Source organism: Varroa jacobsoni, unplaced genomic scaffold (genome assembly GCF_002532875.2).
Source record: "Varroa jacobsoni isolate VJ856 unplaced genomic scaffold, vjacob_1.0 scaffold_254, whole genome shotgun sequence".
Taxonomy (NCBI): domain Eukaryota; kingdom Metazoa; phylum Arthropoda; class Arachnida; order Mesostigmata; family Varroidae; genus Varroa; species Varroa jacobsoni.
In genome coordinates, this window is record NW_019213156.1 from 54,609 (window position 1) to 81,074 (window position 26,466).

The 26,466-nt window shown below is 45.3% G+C and overlaps 1 protein-coding gene across 2 annotated transcripts in view; it reads right to left on the bottom strand.

Annotated features, from left to right (window-relative positions):
- Window positions 1-334: 334 nt before the first annotated feature.
- Window positions 335-26,466, bottom strand: part of LOC111258677 (uncharacterized) — a 71,084-nt gene continuing 44,952 nt past the window's right edge. For both annotated transcript variants that reach the window (XM_022830138.2, XM_022830137.2), the window contains exons 5-8: window positions 26,124-26,264; window positions 23,546-23,757; window positions 14,183-14,291; window positions 335-4,188 (exon numbers count right to left, since the gene is read on the bottom strand). In XM_022830138.2, the coding sequence (XP_022685873.1) occupies window positions 1,993-4,188; window positions 14,183-14,291; window positions 23,546-23,757; window positions 26,124-26,264 (2,658 nt within the window). In that variant the 3' untranslated portion in view covers window positions 335-1,992. The remainder of the gene's footprint in view (window positions 4,189-14,182; window positions 14,292-23,545; window positions 23,758-26,123; window positions 26,265-26,466) is intronic.

A 26,466-nucleotide genomic window follows, 5' to 3' on the forward strand; every position in this document is an offset into this window, starting at 1 on the left:
GGTTATAACATGATTGGGCCGTCCTCATAATATGACTAATGCATCTTTTCGTCTCTATATTACGGCGAAAGAATACCTCAAGTGCTACCCAAACGCAAGGATTTTCATGATTTGTTATTTTCCTTCCACGTATATGGCTGGAAGGATTCCAACTTTGAGGTTACTCTAGAAGTAACCTTTTTTTTTTTAAATATATGCGAAAGACCTGTTTTTCATTCAGTACCGCTATGATATGATCTTCAATAGCGTTGGTTTGATGTTTCGAACTCCCCAAATTTCCGCCAAACTTCTCTATTATTAGAAGCTGATTAGAAATGAGCACAACAATTATATCTCATCAGTGCTCTGCTTAATAGGCCGGCACGAAACGTTTTTATTATTGAGAATACTTGAAACCGGTTCCTCAGGTGTCGACACCTGGCTCCCAGCGAAGCTTCTCGAAATTCATATAAAAATATTATCATAAATATTCTATCATGCATTCGAGTCCCAGTTATAGTAACCATACAATTGAAATATTAATCATACCGTCCAGTGTACATCAGATCTTGTCTATTTTGATTAAACAGGAAATCGTATGTGTCCTAAGCTCAGTTCAAAGTGGACAAAAGGAACGAAGGTTTGATTGATTCGTTATTACTTAATAACAAACATTTGTTCGATTCAACATGTCGCATCAATAAGATATCCGTTATAGGCATATGCACAATTGCATCATAATGCACAGAGGCATAGTTCAATATTACATGTGTGTGTGTGTGTGTACATATATATATATATATATATATATATATATATATATATATAAAGTAAGCTCACATATTTTACGTCCTTAGGGTTTTTAAGTAGAAGAATATCCTCCTATAGCTGACAGTGTTTTCAGAGAATACAAAAAAGAGATCTTACAGTATTACACTACGAAGCTCGTGTTTAAGTTACGTTGCAACAAGTTGTTTTCATCAAATGTGTCTTACTTTCCATGGATTTTAATATATTCCTTCTTCTTGCATGTTCTGAGATACATTGATTGATTAATCATGGATTCGTTGATTGTTTGGTTAGCTTTTCTAAGATCGGAGTTCAACGTCCATTGTAACCATCTCGCTCCGTACCTTCAGTATACAATTCGTTTCACATTATATCGTATATGTACTATTATATGTACAGAGCGATTGCTCACAGCCTTCAGTAATGTTATTGGTTGAATGAGATCAACTGTAAATTATCCGACAACAATAAATACACTACTACATGGGGAATACGGGGCGTTCCCCTTCGGTAAAAAATGCACCAGGTACAACATGCGTCCACATGTTTGTTATTGAACGAAGCAAGCGCTATTTTTGCAACTGGTCCTTAGGACCGACGAGCAATCGTCAGAGGTGACCATGATGCTAAGCTTATCGTCCAATCTGATGAAACAAGATAGCTAAGCTGTACCCCTCGATCACTATCATGATTAGAAGATCGAGGGGTGAATATCTGATCCATGTTGTTCATTGCACGCCCCTGGTAGTCAACTGGAGACCATTGTCACAAGACTTCAAGGCTTTCATGACTGTCACAGTTAAAGCGCGTGAGGCGCCAATACGTATTTGTAGAATCGGGGTCTATTCCTACACATCGTCAAATGCACCCACAGTTGAACGCTCTTCATTCTCTATCGGGGTGGCCTTCCCTCAAATGCATCATTAATAACGATGAGTACTATGTTCTGTCTTTGAGATATTTTCCAGTAGTAGGTCCGCGGACTTTTAAAGATCTGAGGCACGAGTCTTACATTGCACTACCACTCGCAGGTTTCTCAGTGAGTGACGCGTTGACAATGTTTGACGCTCTGTCTCGTATAGGCCGTTACGTACTAACCATATGCAGAAGTACTGCTAGCAGCATAAAGGTACATATATGAAATATATATATACAGTTTTCTACCATATACTATTATTATCGCTGAAACAGTTATCATTATTAGAATTATTATTGTGAATATTATTATTGCATGAGCTTAAGATGTGTTGTCTCCCGCACGAGCGTGTGAAGCGATGCGCTCATGTCATTGATGACCATGTTTCGTGTGCACATCGGTTGAAGCAGTGGACTTCGCCGTTGTTGGCGACTTTCCGAACTTGAACTGATCTGGCATTGTTGCACGTACTCCAGAGTGCGTCGATATGTATCAGGCGCCATTGAGCTCTGACTAACTGATCGGCACTGGATTTCCGACCGATGCATGGCAACGGGGTGTTGATGGTTTTGATGTTGAGTTCCAGCCTGATTTCCTAGAAGATGATGTGGCGGCTGATGATGCCTTTGCTGTTGCGACTGATGGTGATTATGTTGTTGCTGTTGCCGAAGGGCGATTTGGGCCTGTTGTTGTTTGAGGTGTTGTAACGCTTCCGCATTCATCGGCTGCAGCTGTAGATTTGACTGATTACTCAACGCCGTTCGTTCAGGCACTTTGCCGTGATGCTGCGGTTGGGATTGGGAGTGCGTCTGTTGCTGTATGTTCCTGCAACTCATGTGGTTCATATTCCGATCATGGTCGTTCTTAACGTGCAAGGGGTGCACTGTGGGGTAGTTTGACATGCCAGTCGATGTTCCGGCGGGCGGTGCTGGATAGTAGCAATGATTTACGTGACTTGCAGGCATGCCACCCTGCATTTGGCTGCCAGCAGCAGCTCCTTGTGATGGAGGAGGCGCGATCGGAGCCACAGCTCGATGATGCGGCTGGGCCGGCTGAGGTTGTTGTGATGGCTGCTGCTGCTGTTGATGATGATGGGTAGCTAGAGCTGCGGGAGGAATTGGAGGAGCAGGCGTTACTGGCGGATAATAATCATAACCATCGTGCTGCTGAGAGATCATGAGATTGCTGGTCGCTTGTTGATGGTAGCAATAAGGCCGAGCGTGACCAGCACGAGAGCGCGGAACGGGATGTTGTGGGGGGCCCATCTGAGTAGAGGGTTGAGTGCGGCGTGCTACTTCGTCGTATTGACTAACTGAAGATACGGCCGCTGAACTAAGCGCCGACCCGGGTCTAGCAGGCAGATTAGCGTGGCTAGCTGAAGGCGGCATATCACCACCTTCTTGGTGATTGATGAAGTTCACAAACTCATCGGGCAAGTCGATTTCATCCAGTCCAAGGTGCTTTACCTCGGCATTGCGTTGTTGGGGCTGGCTTACATTGGCCATTTCATGCACTCGAGCATCGTCTTCTGCGAGGGTGCTGCTCTCTGAATCGTCATTCGAAGTGTTCACATTGCGGGGTACGGCAATATTCGGGTTCGGGGGCGCTGGTGGCCCTGTTGCTGGCGAAACTAACGCACTGTATGCGTGATAACTTTCGCTGCCGCACGATGAAACCGCGACGGGATCGCTAAGAGCAGACGATTCGACCGTGCTGCGGTTCGTCTCGCTTCGGGTCTGTTCCGATGTCATGCTTCCGTAATAGGTACTAGCGATGCTGTCTCTCCGCATCGCCTGCGCATTCGTGACAAACGAAGTTTCCTGTGTAGCCCCGTGTGGGCCCCGGCCGAGGTGATCTCCATAGCGAGAAATCGCGGTGCTGCCGTCCCCTCCGTGACAGGTACGCAGCTCAGTGTAACGACCGCCCCCTCCATGACCACCTATATTCAGGCCTCCAGATGGCGCCACGGGAGGTGGCATACCCCGTAACGGGATGGGTGGCTGCATTCGTTGTTTAAGTCGGTCGAGGCTACTGAAGTTTGCCCGTTGTACAACAGGCTCGTCACCGTAATTACCACCGCCAGATACGGCGCAGGTGATGGCTTCGGCAAACTCGTCGACCTCATAATTAAGTGAATCCCACGGACTTTCTTGTGCCTGGCTTGGTAGATTCGCAAGGGAATCGACCGCTACACTGCCGCATGTGGTAGTCGAAACTTGCGAATCGTTCACTGGGGATCCTTCGCTTGGTGGAGTTTGCGGCTGGCCTATCTGCGTGTACGCCGAAGGTGGAGCATCTGGAATCGACTTTCCACTTCCAGGACTTAACGGCGAACTGTTATCGGAGCCGACGCCACCAGAGTTGGGATTATCGTCCGATTGCGGACCTTTGTGCTTTTTATTCGCATAGAAATCGGCCCCATGGACCGTCTTCACGTGTTTTCGTAGTGAGCTCGGGTCCGTATAACGTTTGGTGCAGCCAGGCGCATGGCATACGTATGGCTTCTGTAAACATTACGTAAAACAACGCAGAAAAGAAAGACATAGTTTGTTAGATATACTGGTCTGTTAAACAGAGGCGGCATATTCAAGATAGAGTTTCAATATCCCTAATAATATCAACTAAGATTGAATTCGTTCGGTTCCTATTTAAAGCTACCATTGCTTCGCGGAACCAAACGCTCCTAACTCAGCCACTTGACAGGGGCTCTGGGTACGGCCTTACGAAAATCGGTCAAACAATAATAGTGTCTAGTCAACTCAGGTTCGCCGCAGTTTCATCAATAGAATCTGGCGACGCCTCATTTGCTGCGCTGTTACAGCATAAATTCCAGCAGCAGCAGTAATAAAAACGGTGCCCACGGCCATTTCTCCCTCACCAGCTACCAGGTCTATCTACCTCGACTGTGCGACTAATGCGACTACCGCTTACACCCCACGACAAAAGGTTCCGTTGTCACCATTCTATTCCCGGAGTTGGCCAAAGCTGCTGGGTGCTCGATGCTAAGCTCTTTCTACCCGTACGTGCGCAGCGACACCCGTGATAAATCAAAGACACCTTCTTTTCCTTTGAGTCAGCCACCTCCGGCAGCGGCAGGACCAAGGCCAGCGTTAACATCGACTGCAGCCTCAGGAAGCCGGCGCAGCAAAAGCCCCACAAGCCTAAGATACACATCGAGCTTCTTTCCCGCGGAATATCATTACGATTCGGCTTAGTCCCTCCCTCAAACCGGCACCCCGTTCACCTTCAAACACACTTTTCTTGGTCCTCCAGGTCGCTGGCAGCAAGTTTGAGCGCCTTCTGTGTTCGCTCTATATCTGCCTGTGTCTATTTCAGAGTATTGTCCCTTATCCTTTGGCGTGAACTTTCTTTCACACGTGCGCTGCACATGGAAAACCTGCGGCCAATCGTTGTCGTCGCGCTCACCAAAATCGTTATAGCTGCACCGAAACCATGGCGCTATGGTCTGTAGCGGAGTTGGCCGCTGCCTCAATAATGCTGATATGAGCTACGCACGTTGGGTACGACGCTAACAACGGAACGTGTTCACACCTTCTTTTCAATCTCGGGTAGTCAGACTGAGACTTAAGGTTTAAGGAAGCCCATAAGAATGACTCTGAGAGGCTCGTAACGATTATTCCACTGGGAAATCCGTAGGCACTCACGGAGGCCATTCAACCAACACTTGGGCAGCGCTGTTAACGCTCGCGTTACACCAAGAGTAGCAGCAGCAGCAATCAAAAACTGTGCTAAAGTCTTTATATTGGTTAGCCGTATCACTCTACGCCGTTCCCGTGAAAAGGCGATATGAGAGAAAGCAACAAAAACTATCGCAGACGACGGCCAGGCTAAACGATCGCCAGCAGAGTCAACAACTGCAGGAAGCTCTCAGCCAGCGTATGTTTTGCTGAATCGCAGAGCTATCGAAAAAAAGCAAGAGTACGTGCTGTCTAACACTTTTCATGGCCACGCGGTCGTAATCGGGTGTCTCGTTTCCGAAACAAATGAAAAATCGGAAAACCGGGTGGATTTACTATAGTAGCCATAAGGAAAAGGAAAAAAAAAAGTAAAGAACCGCTTCGAGAGACAGTAGACGAAAAGAGCGGTGCAATATCGGACCCGGTATTCGCGTCACGGGCTGGACATGAAAGTAGTCAACGAGTAATTGTCGTAGAGTTAGACGAGTGAATCCGATTCTCTTCGAGCTGTTCGCCTTGTTGGATGTTTTTGTTGTTATTGTCGCTATTATTTTTGTCACTGTCATTGCCCAGAAGAAAGAGAAAGGGTACAGCCCAGCGAATAGAAACGGTATAGAATGGAGCAGACAAAATCAGCAAGGTTACAGGCAACAAATTTCCTATAACACTACATCTTCTGCCCAACAGATATCAAAACACCTACAAATAACCTTCTGCAGTTTGTTTAGTTGTTAGTTCTATCGTTACTGCAGCGACTTCCGCTACTACAGTATCCATGCTGCCCTCAGGAACAGCAACGGCACCTGTAAAGGTGCGAGGAAGCACCATTTTTCGTCTGCAATATTCCGCCAGCGTACCGTCTTTGCTACTAACGCCATCGTAGCAAAAAAATCGTGAACATGATCAGACACACGCACATATGGGCTCACCGTTGCCCACAGAGAAAAAGCGTAATGGAGTCACACACGGGGACGCGTTGACGTTCTGGCTGACAAGGCGGCGAGAAAATGACTGTGGCGGTAGCGGCTTAGACACTGCTGGTCGGGCCTTTCGCCCGCGCCGAGGGAAGCATCAGCACGGGAGCGTCACAACCTCACAAAGCGACTCCGACGCCGTTGTTTTCGTCACCGTTCGGTGTTGTCGGTAGCGTCGGACTGTGGCGACATTCGCCGAAACGACGAACGTAAATTGGAATCAAGTGATTCGCTCTCCGTTGTTACCAATCCTGCTGCTGCTCCCTAGTGCCTGGCATTCCCTTCACTTCGGCTGACTCCACTTTAACGTCACTGGTTTTATCTTTTGTGATTTCTGCTTCCTCTAGCAATGAGCGGACGGACCCACAAAATATCTAGCGAACGCCAACAAAAAGCAAAATATGGACAGTGGTCCTACTGTTTTAAGTATCGCCAATGCGACCGCTTCATCACCACTTTTCTCTCCCATAACGATAGATATATGTCGATAAAGATCGAGAGAAAGACGACAAATAGCCCTAGGCGAGACGTTGCTTGAACCATTTCTATTACGTCAATTACTACCACTGTAATATTTGTTGTTGCTGCTGCTGCTGCTACCGTCGCTGGCTTTGTCCTCGTTTGCGTCCTCACTTTCACGGAAGTATAGAGACAAACGTGCGTGCGTTCCCGGCTGATTCGGCACGTGCCCCAATGTGGCCTTCCATGCGCAACGTGTCTTGTCCATATCACGCTTGGCCCGAACAACTTATATCTTATAGAACAACAAAACGTATATCAACTTAAGGGCTCGACTGTTGTGTTATTGACGTGCAATTCCTCATTACGGTTCAGTTCTGTTCCTATACAGCCTACACGGCAGTAACGGCAGAACCTGTAGAGAGACATCTGTCTTCGCACAGTTTTTGATGGCATACATGCGTAGCTGAGGGTAAAGCAGAAGTAGTTGGTAACATAGTGCTCAACTGCAGAAAAGTTGATTTTTTTTTGGCAGATTCGATTATTGAAAGATTTCCGTAAGAGTATGGGATGGACTCGCTAAGATTTAAGCGTTGGCGATGAGCGTTCAGGAAAATACGAACGTCTAAATCAAGTCGTTTCCCTACAAGCTATCAAAACCCTACTTCCAGAGCAATGATAAAGCGAAGACCACTTACACACAATCTGCCGCAGCACGAACAGATGTTTCGTGTGCCACAACATGGGCTTTAGTTGGCCAGATATTGCCGCAGATAATGCTAGCTAAAGCAGACAAGCGAACTGGTACCGACGATTCATACACAAACCGCAAAATAAGCCGATTTAAATATAATTGTCTAATAAAAACCGGTCAGATCGTTCAAAACATCACTTTTGGTCTTGGTATTGCCTCAGCCGGTGTCTAGCCGTTGTCACGTCCGTAGTTTTCCATAAGCAAACGTTCTGAAATCAATAACGGTCTCGTACAAGCATCGTGAAGACAACCTCTCATTGAAAAGAAACACGGTAAAAAAGAAAAGCTACTGCATCGCCAGTGGCCGGCGCGTTTAACAAGGCCAGCATTTGTCCTACCTACTAAACCGACCATCACCACGACGAAGAGTATGGAACAATTATACGCCTATGGTTTATTCAAATACGGAAGGGAGGCTTGTGGTTTTAGTCTAATATTATGTTAGACTACAGGCTTTTCGCACGGAAGAATTTGATGTATATAGCAAATCAGTTCAGTCGTATATATACACCAGGCTTTATTGATCGGCTAGGATTGACGGACAACCACGCATCCAGTGAATCTCACCTGGACAAGCGCGGAAAGATATCAAAGATTGGCATAACAGGATCGGTAAATGCTTGACGTTTATGTTTATCTATCTTATCTGACTGACTGACTTGTCCTTTGGTCAACGTACTCCGTACAAGAGTTAATCCTTGATAGCGTTGGACAGGGTTCCCTTCGTAGCTTTGAGATGACGGCACGTTGAAGCTGATGTAGTCATTATAGAGCTAATTGTCCTAACAGAGGAGAAATACTTATACAATATGATCCCGCTCTATGTGAAGAAGAGGGCTTCGTTTAATGTTGAACGTTCCTTATTAAAACAGGTGCTTAAATACTGGCAGGACCAAAGAGCGGTTATATCAATAAGTGCGCCGTCGTAGTAGTCAACTGAATTACGACATTAGCGGCCTTATCGTCGTCACACTCATCATGAGGTAGAAAAATAGATTATAATTATTGTTGCATATCGTAATCAATATCGTTTTGGGTGCTTTCGTCCGTCTAGTGCTCGTCATCTGCATTTCTCGTAGTGATACGCTACTAAGGCGTGACGACATAAAGGAAAGGTTTAGAACAGCTACAGATAAGAAGGTTTGAAAGCCTGGTATATCGAACGAATCCTTTGACGGTACAAAGTACGTGACTCAGTATAAAGCGCTAAAATCGGTGACTGAAAAGGGTATATCAGAGGCCGAGGTCGGACGCCACGTTAGTGCCAGGTGAGCGGGGCGACTCTAAAACGCAATTAGATACCAGCTAAGACGCAGTTAATCGCAAAGCTTGCGAAACTTCTGAAGTAGTACAAAGCAAAGCAAAGAAGTAAAACATGAGATAATTCTTCAAAGACAAAGAAGCCTAGTAAAAAAAAAAATAGCTCGGCATTTTTTTTTTAATTTCTAGCGCCTATAGGGCCAATGTCTGGGCGTGTTATACAACGGACCGCTGTAAGGATGAGCACGAAATAACTTTGGGAAAACTTCGCTGTGTAACTCAACAGGCCTTAATGGGGTGTTTTCAAGAACAGTATGCTTTTTATTTTGTAATGCAGCTTTATTACAAAGCAGAAGGGGGTTGTAGAATGGTCGTTAGATGGTGGCTTCTGCTTTTTAAAGTGCGAAGTTGCGGTTTTTTTTTCTGTCGAGTGTGATTGACGCTCAACAATCGACGCTTTCTGACTTCGTGTACGTGTGTAATAAGCTGATGGACAATTAAAAATTAGTCTTTTTAACCTTGTTCATCTTGATGCTACCGTGTGATAATTACAAGGTATTATAACTACACGAGGTCATTCTCGTGTTGACGAAGAAATTACCCATGTAAGCCTCAACGGCTTTTTCGGATTACCGCCAGACGTCTACTTGTTATTTCCATTTACCCTCAGTAGTGAACTTGAGCTAATTTACAATGGTTGGATTGACAATGCTAATTGTTAATGCTCTTTCCACGATGTTCTTTTCGCTCGCCAACGGCCTACCGTAATAAATTTGCATGTAAAATTATACTATTATGCATACATATGTTATTTTCGTATAGTGGCCTTTTAATGGGGTGCGCTTCAACGAATCTGAATCTTTCCAAATCAAAATCAAGCACTAGTCGATGTTAAAGACTTCCACGACGATTTGGCAAGATGCAGGTTTTCGACACAGAAAAGGTTAGCTAAGTTGACCGTAATAACAAAGGAAAACGAGTCGTCAATACTGCTACACATCAACGTCGCCATGTACTATCGAGGCAGGATTCGAAGCCCGGCGTTATACTAGATGTAACAAATGGGGTAATGGTATTCCGGCAGAACGCTACCGCGATCGTTCTGTCGCTATCGGACACTGCCGTGGTACCCGAACCCAAAGGAAACAGTTTGTACATACTGCATTATGAGCGCGTCGTGACTACGACAGCTTCGAACCGAAATGGGCCTATTACCTTCGACGTTTGTATCTCCACACTGACAATGGCAGGGCAAACAGGCAGCGGAAAAATGAGAAATTTGATTTTTCCTACCGTCAGGCTAACAACAAACGCTGATAGCAGCGGTAGCAACGACGTATCGTCCATATGTGCCTTCCTATGTCATCAACCGTATTTAAAAGAGCATCACCAACCAATTAGCGTTGCGTGCTATGTGTAGCAGCTTCGTTAACAGCATTAAATGGCGACAAATGGGGTTTAGTAATTGTTAGTCATTTGTGTTGTCTAGAAATATGCCCCTCGTTCTCTCCTTTCAGTTGACGCCGAGTTCTTCGTCGTTTCTGTTCTATCGCTCTGTTTTCTCGCCAGGTTGCTGTTGATTTCTCCGGTGGAGCGACGGCGGTGGCGGCAATGAAAAGATTGCACGTGCCATGGCGAGGTCAGTCGACATCGTTTTGTCGAGTTCCCAGTGTCAAAATAAAGGTCGCCTGCAAAGCTTGTTTACATTCGGATCCAGACACTATACCAGGCTAGACAGCAGCCGCAGACTTTAGGCAGGCTTAGGGAAAGCCGAGAATAGAAACCATAATGCGCAAAGCAACTCAATTGCTGCCGCCACCGCTGCTGCAACATCAGCCATTTTAAAGACCGGACAAAACCAAAACAAATTAAACAGAAGTTACATAATAGAGACTGGGGGTGAGGAAGACGGGGTGCGTATGACTAGGGGAACACTCGGGACGCATCGCAGACGAAGGAAAGAAAAAGCAAACGACTAAATCGTACTACAGCGATAGATTGCTGCTACGACGGTTTCGCACCGAATGCGGTCAGCCATTTATTCATGGGGTTTGTTGTGCAGCGTTTGTCTCGCGTGTCTAGTTTATTCTGAATAGCTACGACTACTACTGCAACTAGTGATAAATACTATATATGTATACTATATCGGCGTAACCAGTTGTTTCCCTTCTAGCATAAGTTGGTCACTGGCTAGCGTCGCCCTGAACAGCGCTTGTTTGCAACATTTACCACTAATACTTTGACCAACAACAGCAATAGAGTAGCAAAATGAACATCAATTTAATGCTAACGGTGTGCGGGACTAGAAGATACATGGGGTGATCGTTGCAAAGATGGCATGCCAACGTGCGATGCCCAAAAAGCCATAGCCATTGATATGGTGGCCGTTGAGGTAGCGTACCACAGCATGTACTTCGTTATTTCAGCCACCATCACAGCCATCGCCGAATGTGACAGCCAACAATAACAACAACAAAGGCCTTAGCAAGCAAGAAATCAACACGCACGGCGCTATTAATGCTCAAGCATCCCACAAATCACCAGGCCAACTTACGATGGGGGACCGATCAACATTTGAGTTGTACAGGAGGGGGCGGAGGGTAATGGGCATTAGGGGAGGGATGAAACAACAGACCAGCTCGTGGACGATGAAGGCAGAAGGAAGTTAAACAAGCGCGACGAAGAACAATGCAACTTCATTTGCTACAGTTGTCGGTATAGTTGCCGCATTATAAGTGCCTGTCTCTTTCTGTTGTTGTTGTTGTTGTTGTTGTGACCGTCGCCGCCGCCGCCGTCGTCGTGTGATAGCGGTCAACGGCGACGATAAACAAGTGGAATGGCGCGAACTAAAAGGATCACAGCGCATGCGTGGATAACAAACGGAAGATTAAAACGAGCACACCTATTACAAATGGCTATTGTAATCGAATAGACACACACAGTCGTATTTTACCAACTATGACAAACAAAACGAAAGATAATTACGACAGTCACAGGTGAGTAACAACTATAGAGATCACGATATACATATGTATGGCAAGCCACGCGGCCATGATGTGAGCAACGTTAAGAACACAGCACAAGCGAAGACAGCGTTGAATCAACTAAGTTACAAAAAAAATGACTGAACTATACCGTCGATTCCAGCCCTAGCTTCGTGCTCACCATTATGATTGCCGTATCTGTGTGTACGTTTTTGGTAGCTCTGACGGCTGCCAATGTTGTTAGCGACGTAACTCGCATAATAACGAACGTCGGCATCGTCCTTAATTTGTTCTCCTTCGTCAACGCAGGCAGTGTAAGCGACTTCATCATTAGCGGCAATACATTGAAGTCGTTTACCGCGTTTACGGGAGACGTCGAGGCGACGTGAAGATAGAGCGAGATGGGGTAACATGGGACGGATGGGTCTAGGTGTTTGCATGTGTGCAGGAAAGAAAGCTCGAAGGACGGATGCGTGATTACGTGTAGTATATTGGTGACAGGAGCACGAATGGCTGAAACGACGCTAAAATACTATTGCAGGCGGAATCGGGAGATTGTATGAAATATAACGGCAGCATTAGCAACGGAACCCAGTAAACAATAACATCAGCAACGGTAATGCGGAGAAGATATGACTGCGAAGAGAATGGAAATGGTCTGCAGACTTATGGAACGGTGGCAGTGATTAAAAGAAGGGTGGACATTTAGACAAGTGATATGGGTGTAACGAATAAGTCGTTAACTCGTGCAATACGAAAAATGTACGTCTGCATAGGTCTTACAAACCGTTTATCAAAAAAGCTTAGCAACTTATATATATATATATATATATATATATTTGAAACCGAATTTTGTACAGTAAGTGTAGTTCAATATACTCAAACACGTTTTTGATTACTCTGGCCATTTTTTTTTTCCAAGAAAATGGTGACACAATATCTCGTCCTCGTGCTAATTTCAGGAGTACGTACTAATCTAGATCCGAATTCGGGCTAGTCATCATTTTGTGCTGGACGCCAGACGTAAACCTCCATTTCCGACACGAAACAAGGTAGACAGGTTCTGATTTAAATTTATACTGATAATCATGTCCAATCGGATATTTTTTCTGTTATTATTACTCAACTGCTGCTCTTCTCAACCGTTAGAACCTATTTACTATATGCTTATGGATATATGCGCCCTCGTAAATGCTGTCTATACTTATGAAGTTATCCAGTTAATAGTCGAACGCCATAAATTGCGCCATTGCCGTTGTTCGACAAGAAGCTTATATTAGGCGGAAATTAATTGTGTTTGTTCACGAATTGCCTTTGGTATTTTTCGCGGGGCACATTGGTAATTACCGACCGGACGAGCTGTTAGTGGAACGGGTCAATGTCGCTTTGCCTTGCTTCTCTCAGTAGCAGTTTAGTACGGAGTGAGTTCGGCTTCGTTTCTATGTATTAAATATAAAGCCGTCACAACGTCGGAGGAAAATACGCGAGCGTCGAAGTACACGAACGAACAAGACGCTTCGGGTCATTAACCGAACCGAAGGAGAACCGATTCAGTTAACTCGGTACTCTGTGTCTGCCGCCAAGGCTGAAGTAATTCCTTATCCGTCGCCGGCTCCCCATGCTTCAACAAAGAGTTAAGGGTTTGAATAAGTTTCGTCTGAAGGCCAAAATCTTGGTGCTATCGTTTTCCTGATTCGCTGCTTCGAATCCTGACGTCGTCGTCTTCTGCCGTGGTAGTCATTGCTGACAGTATACGTATGTTGACGTTACTTGTTTTGCGTTAAATTCAACTGTACACGTATATCAATAAGCACACTTAATGCCATCGATGAAGAACTATGGGTTAGCCAAGAAGATTAGGGCAACAACAGTATCCATGCTGCTCAACGTACTTGCCAACCTTAGTCGACGGGAACGATTCTGTCGCTGAGGGCTAGCTAAAGTGTCCCGGAGGCAGTCCGTGCAGCGCCTCGTGCGTCGGATTGGCGCTAATACCGTTGCTACAACGGTTACACTGTTACGTTGCTACAGGTTGGTAACAACGATTCCGCCTGTCATTCAGGTTTGATTTTATTCGTTCATTGCTGTTCGTTTACGCATTAAACCTGTATTTAGGGAAGTAACCAGCTGCCGGATGCACCATCACAGCTGCAGATGGTATCTATTTAACAGCGACATAAACACTGAGATGATGGTTCAAGGTATTGATTAGGTGGGCAGTGCCCGTTTTTTTTGGGAATCGCAACCGTTTCGTACAAGCACCTGGGATAGCAGCGAGGGCATGTGTCTGATTAGTAAACGATACGGTTTCAAAAGAAGATATAATGGGGTATGAACACTAGACGAATGAAACAAGAACTAAAACTAACCTCGTTCGAATGAGTCCTGTTCTGATGCTTGGCTCGATCAGAGGCATTGCTGAACGCCTTCGAACAGCCTGGATATTCACACATATAGGGTTTCTCGCCTGTATGCGACCTGAAATAGAAAAAAAAAGCTTATATGAGCGAGGCTGAAAATATCTTACCATATCTAATCACAACAGCACCTGTAGACATGGCTGAAATACAGGCGGGTTCACTTGTACTAAAATGAAGATCAATTCCAGCAAAAGGGCATATTTGATTGAAGCAAACGATTTAAATAGGAAGAGAGGCAATTAGCTCAAACTACTAAACTAGCTAATGAAATTTTACATCGGCCGCAAGCGAGATTTAAACCGTTGATAATTGTAAAGTTGCCTCTGTTATTCTGTACGTATCTATAAGCTTGGTAGTCTCTTTGAAAGTTCGTTGTTGTTGCATCCGCTATCTTTGTCCCACCTGCTACTGCCAAGCCAGTTTATCTATGAAGGGTTTTGACATTTCTTAGGCCGAAACGAGGTAGAATTAGGGCTATCTGTCCACAAAATTTGGCCTATCGGTACCGTGAGGTGAAGCCTGCGCCCACCGATCAATTACTAGCAACTACTATATGCTACTACTAGTACTACTTCGTGTCGTAATTGATGCCCCATGGGTTGACGCTTAAAATACGCACCATGCCTGCTATACTAAACCGAGCAGGCTGACTTGCCTAACAGTCGTTCTGATGTCTGCTCAACATCTTCCTTCATTGGTGAGTCCGAAAAAACACACCGCGCCCTTTTCAGCTTCAATCAACGCTTTGGTATCAGGAGACTTTTTGCCCTTTACGCCAGCCCCGGTTCCCGTATCAGAGCTTGTCGACCGCTCTGGTGCAGAGCATCGACACTATCAGACTTCGGATAGAGTTTTTATCCGCCAGACATTTTCTTATTGATATCGCAGATTCGCGGTTGTTCCATTGGCCTGTGTCCATCGGCCGGTGCCCCAAGCTATCATGCATTGGGCGTATCTCCATGCGACGACCAATGCATCTGGTCCAGCAGCAGTAGTAGTAGGCGGCAATCGCTGTGGTCTGTTCATTTCGTCAGGATGGCGTTTGCGGTGGTGAAGCCATTACGACGAAGAGCGCAAAGCTTTTCGTCTTCATCGAACAGGGTGACAGATAGTCTTCGCCGTTGTTACCGCTGCGGGAATATATATGAATGGATGGTTGAAGCTGGACACAGGGCCGAAATTTACCCGACAGACAAAGATGCCGAAAAGGCGAGATTGACGAATCGCAATAAAACAAACATCCTCGCTACGTACAGTGTCAGATGGTCTGGCTTGTCTTCGCTGCGACAATCAGAGCTCTGATTGAATAAAAATAGGCGGAGACACAGCCTAGGATGAGCTCCGTCTACGGGCTTTTCCACAAACAACCCGTGTTCAGGGTGCGGGCGTCCCATATGGGGCGAGACAAGTCAGGGTCGTGTCTATTCGAATCAATAGAAGCTCACTAGGAGAGTTCATGTCATCGCCGCTTGTAGGTCGCAGCTCACCAATCACTTGCCGTTATACGATATACTACCAGCAAGTCCTGATCGCGAATCGACGCTGAAGTTTTCATGTCCCAACGAACGGAGATATTCACCTACACATACAGAATGATGGTGCGGATACTTTTCATTGCTGACTTTATAGCTGAGGGAAACGGGAATTACAGAGACAACGATAGCCGATCAAGACAGCACCAGAAAATGTCGCCAGGGTAGGCTTCAAAAATTTATTATACCGACTCACCTGCCCAAGATTGTCTAGCATGCTTCCAGGTGCAGGCTAACTCTGAAGACTAGTTTCCGAGACTGTCGTGTCTGGTTCGTCTCTGGAATAGCTGCGGCGCTCGTCGAGGCAGTGATGGAGCGACAAATAAACTTAGGTAACTATGCAGCAAAGAATGCATTGTATATGCGGTTCCTCTGGGAATAACCGAACTATTTGAGCAGGTAAAATATTAAACAGAAAGAAACAACGAAAGGCCGTGGGCCTAATGCAAGTGATCGCGATGCTGGATTATCCTGTGATGCAGACAGCGAGTGACTGCGTCACCTATAAGCAGAACTCGGAACAAGCCTCGATGGGATACCACGCTATGACGAGTCATGCAAGCAACACCATAACTATAGGAAGGCACACGATGCCATCCAAGGTATCACTTACTTAAGGTACTTTACATCATGTGCCTGATATTGTAAGCACGCACTGCTCGCCTATACAAACCACAATAGCAAAGAAATCCACTGACTATAAAGAATTTCCTATTACCGCTCATAACGGAACAAATAGTGTTGAAAATAGTTCAGATACGGTGCGCGATTTCTTTCGTGCAGACCAGATACTCGAGCCCCCCTCGATGTGGTCTAGTGGCTTTGTTATTGTATAAGGAGACCGGTAAACAACTAGGAAATAAGTGGTAGAACGCACGACCTTATAGTAAGATTTGTCGAACGTTGACATCAAGCGGGAATGTGTGTTGCTTTATTTCTTCAGATCAGTATATTTCACACGTATAACATATTTAAAGCAAATAAAATACCGAACCTGTACGTACATGCACATCAGGCTATAGTATCTATTTGTTGTACTGGACGTATCGAGTAACTGTTACCCTTAGGTAATACAGACATGCTAACAACAAACTTGCCAACCCCCTTTTTGGTTTCCCGCTCACTTTTTTCCTCCTAACGCCCCGCTTGATACTGTAATGAACGTCCTCTCGTAGGATGGTTGCTAAATGAACAATCTACCCTCATATATGTATACATATATATAGTTGTATCAGGGTATTTATTCGCGGTTGATTACCGAACTCAACATTTCCCCACACGCAACAGCCGACATCAGTTCATCAGTGTCTTCTGTCCAGATGACGCTCATGATCATAAAGTTGCTGCTATTATCCTAATTCAAACGTTTCTACAAAAACAGCAGCAGCAACGAGGCGGCAGCTATCGCCGCTTTTACGGCTGTTATTCTTGCTGACGTTGTTGTTGTTATCGTCGGTGACGGAACTTGTATCTTCGTAGCGTGGTGATAATGATGACGATTATCTAATTTCCTATCCCGCTGCCACTAGCGACAGCAAGAGCTGAGCTGCCGTCACGTCGACCGTGACGAAGGCGACTAATTGTCGGATCATTTTGTGTAATCCCATCCGAGAGCCCCACAGTGAAGATGGTGGAAGAGAATAGAAGCGAGCAATTGTCTTGGGTCCGGTTTACTTGCCCTCGTCGACGCTGGCGGCAGACACAAGCAACATCTCTAGCACTATGGTAGCGACTCCAGCCGAATCATGAATTGCACCGGTAAACGAACCGGCGTCATACCATACTTCATGAAAGCGCCGCCGGACTCGTTCCACAGCAGGAAAAGCAGTAAAGGGGCACGGCGAGGGCGTTCCAAGCGACTCGGCCTTCGCGTGCGAATGCATACACTACATACACACATTTCAATGGAAACCTACATAGAGGATCTGCTATGCAAGTCTAGTGCCGTCTCATGTGCTTTGTTAGTCTTTTCCACAAATGGGTCCGAGTGTGCACTCGTCTCAGGTGTGGTACTACTCACGAATGTTTCACTGGAGCGGCCCGAAACTGGGTTTAGGTGAAATTAGGTAACGTGGCAACTTGAAGACGTTATAGTTTATGGTTAGCGTTAATACTAAGTACGGAAAATTATTGGACCATCCAAATGGTTCAATTAACCATCTGATCACTGCAAATATCAGTATTAGTATACATGTGAGCTATTTATTAGGGGCTCATAATGGGCGCAATATGTGCGGGAGGGGCTTGACCGTCCAATGGAACGACATCTAACAATGGCCCCAGGTGCCAAACTCGAAGCTATTAATTTCATGAAGTATAGTGGCACTAGTAATACTAGCGGTAGTATACTAATCAGTAGCGCCGTAAACGGAAAGATCGCATGGAGATCAAATTTAAATAACGCGCAATAACCGCGAACCATCACCGGGCATTGTGTGCTTCCTAGTTCAATCAAAACATTGACGTACAAATGTAGAAGCTAAAATACGCCTACGAATTACTGGCGCGTCCTCAGCTCAGAGAACGGCAAAGTATAAGGTAGCACAGGACAAATTGCCAGGCAGGCACACACTCATCAAGTAATCAATTCCACGGTAGTCGACGCCCGAGCCACTATCTAATGTTAGCACGCATCGGCGAACTACCGGCAAAACTGACTATACCAGTGAGCTCCAGACTGTGTATTAGATAAGTCATCGCGTATCTGACTTAGGTTATATATAGTAGTTGTAACGGTTGCCGTTGCCGTCGCCGTCGCCGTCGCCGCCGTTGTTGCCCTTCAGCGCTTCAACGTTCGCCGACGAAAAATTAGACTGCCCACATCACAAAGTCATTACAGCTACTCGATGATGGATCCCTCGTCATGACAGACGCTTGCGCGACCTTTCAGCCGAGACCAAAACTACACCGAGAGACTCGTAAGCGTATTGGCCTAGCCATATAAACAGCACACCAGTCGTAACAATCATGAGTAGCCTTATCATTGTGATCGCTCTCTGCCTCATCGCATGATCAGCATCTAGCAGCAGTGACATCGCCATGAGGATGTCGAAGTGGTTCGGCCTAGGATAGGTAGAGAACATATAACAAACTAGCGCTTAAATCTGCAATAAAATCGCAGTCAATGGCCGAAGAGATAAGCTGACAGACAACGGAACCGCTAGCAGAGCACAACAACAACAACAACAACAAGGAAAAGTATAAAGCAATGCATGTAGGAAAACCTGAGCTATTAAATGTAACAGGCATTTTCTGTCGTCTTATAAATGTTGCTTAAAAACATTTGTGTAATATTGCCTAGCTCATCGCCAACCTTGTAATATATACTGATATCGATTCTCGATACTGTTTTGTAACCTCGCATTGATTTTTGTTGCGCGAGAGGTGCGCGAATCCTTAGCAGGTCTTTTCTGCTTGATTGACCAGCCGTCCACTCAGCCTACCAAGTCTGAGTTGGCACTTCCCATACAATCCTAACCCCTCCGAGATAAGGAGCCGTACAACAATAAATCTTTTTCTAGGTTATATCTAGTAGTACTTGTCGGCGTCCGCTCGATCAAACGACTGGCGATCTGATCAACGACACTATTCACGTGCCTTGCCCTGTTACGTTTCACTGGACGATGATGCTCCTTTGTCCCTTCCCCATATCTTCCCCTGGACGCCTGTTCTTCCTCCGGATGATCCTGTTTGGTTTTCCGGACGAAGTGCGAGGAAACTGAACTCAGACTTGTCGGAGCGAAGCAGACCGCAGCATATCTAAATACCCACATGCCTCATTCACTAGCCGCATGCAATCTGTGCCGGTCTGTCGCGTTGCTTACATTAGTGGCTCAGTGTGCACCAGTTGCAGTGACACGGAAAGTTCGCTTTACCGGGCCCACTCAATGGACAAGGCTCTTTGTCCTGAGTATATATTTAGAAGTTTGTAAGGGAACACATCCAACGAAAGGGAGAAAGAAGGTCGATAAGAAGCGTTGATGATAATCGTGTCCTGAGACGATCACAGCCACATGCGCTGTCCTGACCATGACCGAACTAGTTCAATTAGCTTTTCACATCGGGACGTATTGGTAAAGTGAGTAAACGAATACCTTTATTACTACTCAAGTGATCTCAAATGCGGCCTTTTAGTCTGACGCGCTGGATCAGAGCGCGGTAGTGACTGTAAAGAACTGTTGTCGGCAAGATCATTAATCGATAGAAAAGTGGCATTGGAGTGTAGAATTGGCTGGCACTTGTTAGGATATAACGGCAGATTCGTTTAAGATTTGCCATCGTTAGTGTCAGCTCGTATGTACGTAGAAACTTTGCGCTGCCAGGGACAAAGGAAGACAGAGGTAAGATATGAAAAAAAAAAAAAGAGCTAAACATATCGCATTTCTACGGGTGTGTATTTTCTGTCAGCAACGACAGAACACTGATCCCACAACAACAAGTGCCGTTAAGGAATAGCAAAGTAATGCCAGCAAATAAGCCAGCTAGCGGGTGAAAATTATCATGTCGTCAACTGCAGAGACTTCTCCTTAAACAATTGGGCATCAGGACAACTTTGCGAACCGATTTGATATTGGTGGTTTAGCGGGACTTCGTCATAGCAATACACCATAGATATTCCGGTTACACATAATTCTGTCCGGTGCAGCTTGGGATGGCGGCATCATCTTTTGATTCTTCTTTAGTTTCTTCCTGTTTTGCTTGTCTATCAATTGAGCTCAATCCGAATACGTTCAATCATAAGACATCGACAGGCCGACTGAGGACATAAGTCGCAATCAAAGGTTCTTGTATAGACAACTTCATAGCAACAATAGAAAGGTCTTCTTCAAGGTCGCCTTTATACGCAGCGGAGTTCACGGGCACGATTTACAGCTCGGGCGAATTTCATCACCAGAATCTTAGCCAACTAGTATGACGAGTATTCGAGTCGTAGTTGTCACCATCATTATCAAAACAGGCATCTGTCCCTTTTAAAAAGAATCACAAACCTCTTGACAGTAATTGCTACAAAGTGGTATTTGTCTATACCATTCACATCCAAGTCCCCACACGAAACTCTGGAGATTGCTACATCATAGAGTCAGCGAGCGTACGATGCCACTTTTCGAAGCATCGTCAGAACAGCCAGAGAGAGCCAATCCGTAGAAAAGACCAGAAAAACCGCACACATAAAAGCTCAACAAAAAAAAAAAAAAAAAAAACAGCCGAAAATCACAAAATGGGAGAGGGCGGCAAAAAAAGAGGAGCGAAATAACCAATAACAGCGGAAAGGAAGGCACTGCTATTGCCTTTGCCGCGACGATTCCTTTCGGCTTCAGCGGCCGCTTTGTCAGTGTGATCATACGTTGTGTTCCTTTATGTTTCGCTCGGTCACCTTGGCAACATTCTACTATTGGGTCTTCCTAATCGATGTGGGTATTCTTCTATTTGTATAGTGGATTCCTTCTCCACTTCTTACTCGCTCCCACGTCGCTTTCTACTCTACTGCTACTTTTGATGTCGTACAACAAGATCCAACATGTGTGCATGTGTGTCTATACGTCGGCGTGTTTGTCTATTTGTTTGTGCATTTGTGAACTTGGGTAGGCGACTGTCTGTACACGAGTTACATAGTAGTGCGAACGGCACAGTGGTGGCGGCGGCGGCGGCAAAGATGACATGCTGGCGAAGTGTGAAACTTTTCCTGGTAGCAACATTCATCAAGAATGATGAAGATGGATTCAGAGGAGGCGCCACATCGGAACAGATAGACGACGCTCGAACGAATAGCACACTCAAAGACGAACCGAGGGTCTCGCAGACTCACGGATACGCACTTACATATACGAAATCGCCACTGAATCAGCGAACGGTAGAAAAAAAAGACGACTGAAACAACGACGAAAGGTGCCGACGCGAGAAATAAGAGCATCAAAGGTGATAGTAGCAAATGCAGAGGAAAAGTAACAGGAGCATCAACAACAACAACAACAGCAGCAGCAGCAGCAGCAGCAATATGGCCACTGACAAGTTCCTTGTAGCCAAAGTTCACTGCAGGCCAATCCGCTGGACGTGTGGCGTCGGTTCATCTTACGACTGCGACTACATACATCGAAGTAGATAAAACGCTCACCATAGCGCTTCAGTTGGCGATTTCTTCGCGAGGTCGAAATCTTTGACGATGATGTCTAACAAGGCTAGATGGTTCAGGAGAGCCTTTTGTTGCCAGGTGCATTTCCTCTTTCTTGTCGTTTATTGAGTTAAATTTATTGGTTTGGGGTAATATCGCCATAACTGACACATATATTAGTGCGTATGCTATACGAACGAAAAGAAGCTCATCTTTTTTCTCGCACGTAATCGACCATTCAGAAAGACTCATAGGATATTTGTCTTATCGAGGATACGGCTACGTCTATGGAACGCGTCTGTGGGTTCTCCTCGAAAGACATTTGCCCAGAGCCTGATGCGTGCGCCTGTCTTTCAGAAAATGCCATATTTATCTGGGAGACGCGTATCATACATCCTGTACATGAATGCCTTAGGAATGAGAAAACACGCAATAGATCAGCGTTTTTCCTTTGCTCGTGTAGTGGGGCCGAGGATGAGAACTACGGCCAGCAGTGTTATCAGTGTTTCAAATAAGACTCTTCTCACAAAAGTCTAATAAAACGATAATTGAACGGGTTTATACAGGCCAATCGAAGCCACTAGTAACAGCAGTGCTGACACAAAGGTAGCTCACGAAACAATCAAATATGTATGTTGAGACCATTGAGATTACTGGCTTGCGTGCGTTGGGATTAGCCATAACCCAACGCCGTAATGAACGTTTCTATGACAGCTAAAAGAAAAATCCACGCGTTTCTATGGAACGGGACTATGCAAGCAAACAGTATATTAAACTAGGCATGTTTTTGAATGGACAAGAAGATGGCTCTCAAATATTCCGATGACGGTCTCTATCGAAGCCGGCGTCTATCCATTATTCTTTTCATGCGCCTGACGATGTCTAACGAACAAAATAAGCGTCAGTAATTGTTTTCTCACACACAGCGTATAATACGTTTGATGCCATTTAATGATTAGAGGCTGTTCGTAGATGTCGTCGCGCGTCGCCATACAAATTAGCTAAACACTTCGTGTTACCAGTAACCACTAATATCAGTAACTCGACAGTCGCGAGCCGATACGGGATGACTGAATTCACGATCGTCTTCATCGTTACTGAACGCGCTTCTAACGGTGATAGCGTGAAAAACAAAACTGGTCGGTGTCGTCATCCGTTGGATAGGTACCGAAAGACTGCTGGGAGTAAAGTCGAACGAAAGCTGCGAATCCGTACTTGGACATAATCAGCTCTTCTGTGACCTAAGAAATGCTTCGACTATCCATTCCATTATCCTGGTTCGTGATAAATAGAAGAAAGTGCCAAACAGATAAGTAGAACTAACTATCTGGTTAAGACTGGGCGCAATAAAACTGGGCCTGTCTTCACGTCGCACGTACAAAACGATGTTGGCTATGCATATCGAATACTGTTATCACAATCTCGTGCCACCCAAGGCTCGCTTTGTCAACTTAGCAAGTTAGAGTTAGCCTAAACTAAGAACAAAGCGCAAATCGCAATAACGAAAACTTGATAAGTAAACATGTTGATTATGGTAAGTCCCTTCACGCTAGTACTAGTACCGGCCTGAAACAAGGAGACAAGAGAAGGGGAATGGGCTACGTTCGACTCGTTTCCCCATGAGAACGCTTCATAGAAATTTCGTATTAAATGTTTTATCCCGACTCTTACCTGAGATGTGTTTTGAGATTTTCCAGTCTCGAGTAGGCTTTTTGACAGCCCTCGAACGTGCACTTGTTGGGTTTCTCGCCCGTGTGACGACGCATATGCACGACAAGCATGTACATGGCCTTAAACGGTTTCTCTTCGCGGGAGCACTCCTGCCATCGGCAAACGTAGGCCTTCTTGTTAGTCTGTATGTGATCCTTTTGTAGATGGTCCACCTAGGAAGATGGGAAACATGAAGACAAGAAAGCAACGTTTTCGTTAGACTGAGACAAGGTTCGATCAGATCAAATTAGCGACACGAACGTTTAGAATATCCTATTTATCAATCGAGCTGTCCAAACAAGTTGCACTATATTTCGTCAAACTGGTCCTTCCTTATTAGAGCCTTCGTATTACAAATTACAGTGGTTTCAACAGTCAACGTAATCCCATAACCATGCATAACTAACCTAAATATGAATAAAAATACTGATCAATTGTTCGAATCCAGAGATAAGATTTAACTAACGAATCTCGCTATAGAATCTGCATCTTCAGCTACGACTGGCATCTTTTACATTATTCATGATGTTCGACTTGAGTAACGCTATCGGCAGCTATGCAGCCATCGAAGCCAATCTCGAAAACCCAACGGGTCGAATAAAGGCGCGAGCTAGATCTGCTGAATACAAATACGAACGATGATTCAGTTGTTGAAAATAAGATTGCTAAGGCGGCTTCACTGCTCTGATATTGTGCCGATGCGTTTCTAGTATTGTGCTTATCTCAATGGAAAGGAACGGCTAGTCCACAAATGATCACGAAGATTCTATATATATATCTAGAGGAAGAAGGTGCTTATCCGCTGTTATATCGGTGCTCGAGTCTTGTTGGATGCTGGCTAAAGGTTCAGGAGACAGAGATATCGAGGGTGCGATACTGCACCACACAGAGGAAACAAACGAAAGGTTGGTACTGGGCAGACAAAGGAAGGTCGCACAAGCGCAAACCGCTGGGTAACTGGCGACGCAATATAGTCTCGTAGTTGAGAAGAGCAGAGCCTCCTTCTACCTGTCTTTGTATATTTGAGTTGGCGCTTGCTTATTTATTGAGTTTATGGAACTTGAACGTTCGATCAGTGTCATCTTCATCTTTCCGTTAATTAGATCTTGCAGCGACCAGACCACTACCTGTACACCCTACATGCATTGAAGGAAAGTTTTCCATAAATCCTGATATTTTCTCTCTCTCTCTCTCTCTCTCTCTATATATATATATATATATATATATATATATATATATATATATATATATATATATATATCAAGAGAGAGGAACTTAACGCATAAGCATACATACACACACGCCGAGATATAGCAGACTTAGACATATTACTACACGGAACAGAACGGTTGATCCGGTAATTCTGTCTTCTATATCCCGCCCTTCGTATATCTAAAGAAAAAAAACCTGCTTCTAGGATGTGGATCAAGAAAACCAATGCAGGCAATATTCAGGTAAGTTTACAAAGAGACGGACTAGCCGAAGTAAACGATTCACCGCGCGCGTTCAAAAAGTCCATCTCCGCCTGCAAGAAACCCGCATACAACGCTTGAAGTGTTCAAAATAGCCGGTAGAACAGCGGATGAGCTTGGTGCCGCACTGCCAGAGCGGCTATTATTTCGCGGCGAAGAAGCGAGCCACGACAGGTTAGGTTGAGATTCGATTACGGTCGCATTAGATTTGCTGACTCCTCAGCCATCAAGTTCTATGCATAGAAAGCTGTCTGGCGGTCCATTCTTCCTCAACGATGATGGCGGCGTCGGCAGTAGCGGGTGCTGATTCTATGATACATGACACAGTGGTAGAGTTTTCGCTGTCTTCATTTTCGCTGTTGATGCAAATGTCTCTGGGTAGTGGTATCGAATTGAATAAGGAGGCAGAGCGAGCGCCCCGCTCACTTCTGTGGCGGCACTCCAGCGGCTGGCACCGCGCGGGCGGCAGCACCCTTTCACAAAATTCGAATCCCGAGACCCCCGAAAAGCGACGGCAGCGGCTAGCTCGTCGCATTGAGCGTCGTCCACGCTTAACAATTAACCTCATCGACTACAATAATCCATTTAATACGGCGCAACCGGCATCGACTCAAGGAAGAAGATCGATCGGCATTTCGATCCACAATGCCATACTATATTGCGACTACTAGCAGATATTTATTCTAGTAAATGTGTTTCTCCTAGATAGCCACTATAGACTCGGGCAAAACGTCTACCAGCTAAATCGATCAACCTCGACGCTAATGGATCTCAACCTAATGGCAGAAGAGGGTCGTTTAACGGACTAGCGGACGTCCACATCTTCCGTGATAACCCCGCGACCGTCAAACGTATAGCAACGTAGACAGCAAATAGGACAGCGAAAAACGCAAGAGTATGGAAATAGTCTTAGTGTTGGGGCCATACGGTCCTTTTCAATCAATGTTTCCAATCTGTCTACTTTCGTTTGCAATTAGCCAGTCTGTCATTGGAAAAAGTCTTCTGGAATATCAGTTTGTCTAGTTTCTAAATCGCTGTTTCCAATAAAGCCATTGCCCGTTACTTGCCAGTTGTTGTTGCGTGTCAAATTGAATGGTGCACTCCCCCCAGTGGCAATTCGTTTCGACGAAGTCCGGCTCGTCCGAATCATCCTTCGACTCTTCCTTGATCTCGGTCTTGATTTCAACGTTCGTACTCGAAACCACATCCTGCAAGGGCGAAAAGATTAGGATACGTTGTATAAGCTAGAGCTTTTTTCCCGTTTCTAAGTTCTCGCCATTCATGAAAAGCCATTGTATCTGTTTGTATTGGTCGTATACACATCTTATTTGTTCGATACACATCTGCACGCATGCGAGCACTGATACGGATTTCCGATACTATCACAATCATCAGGCAAAAATACGCTTG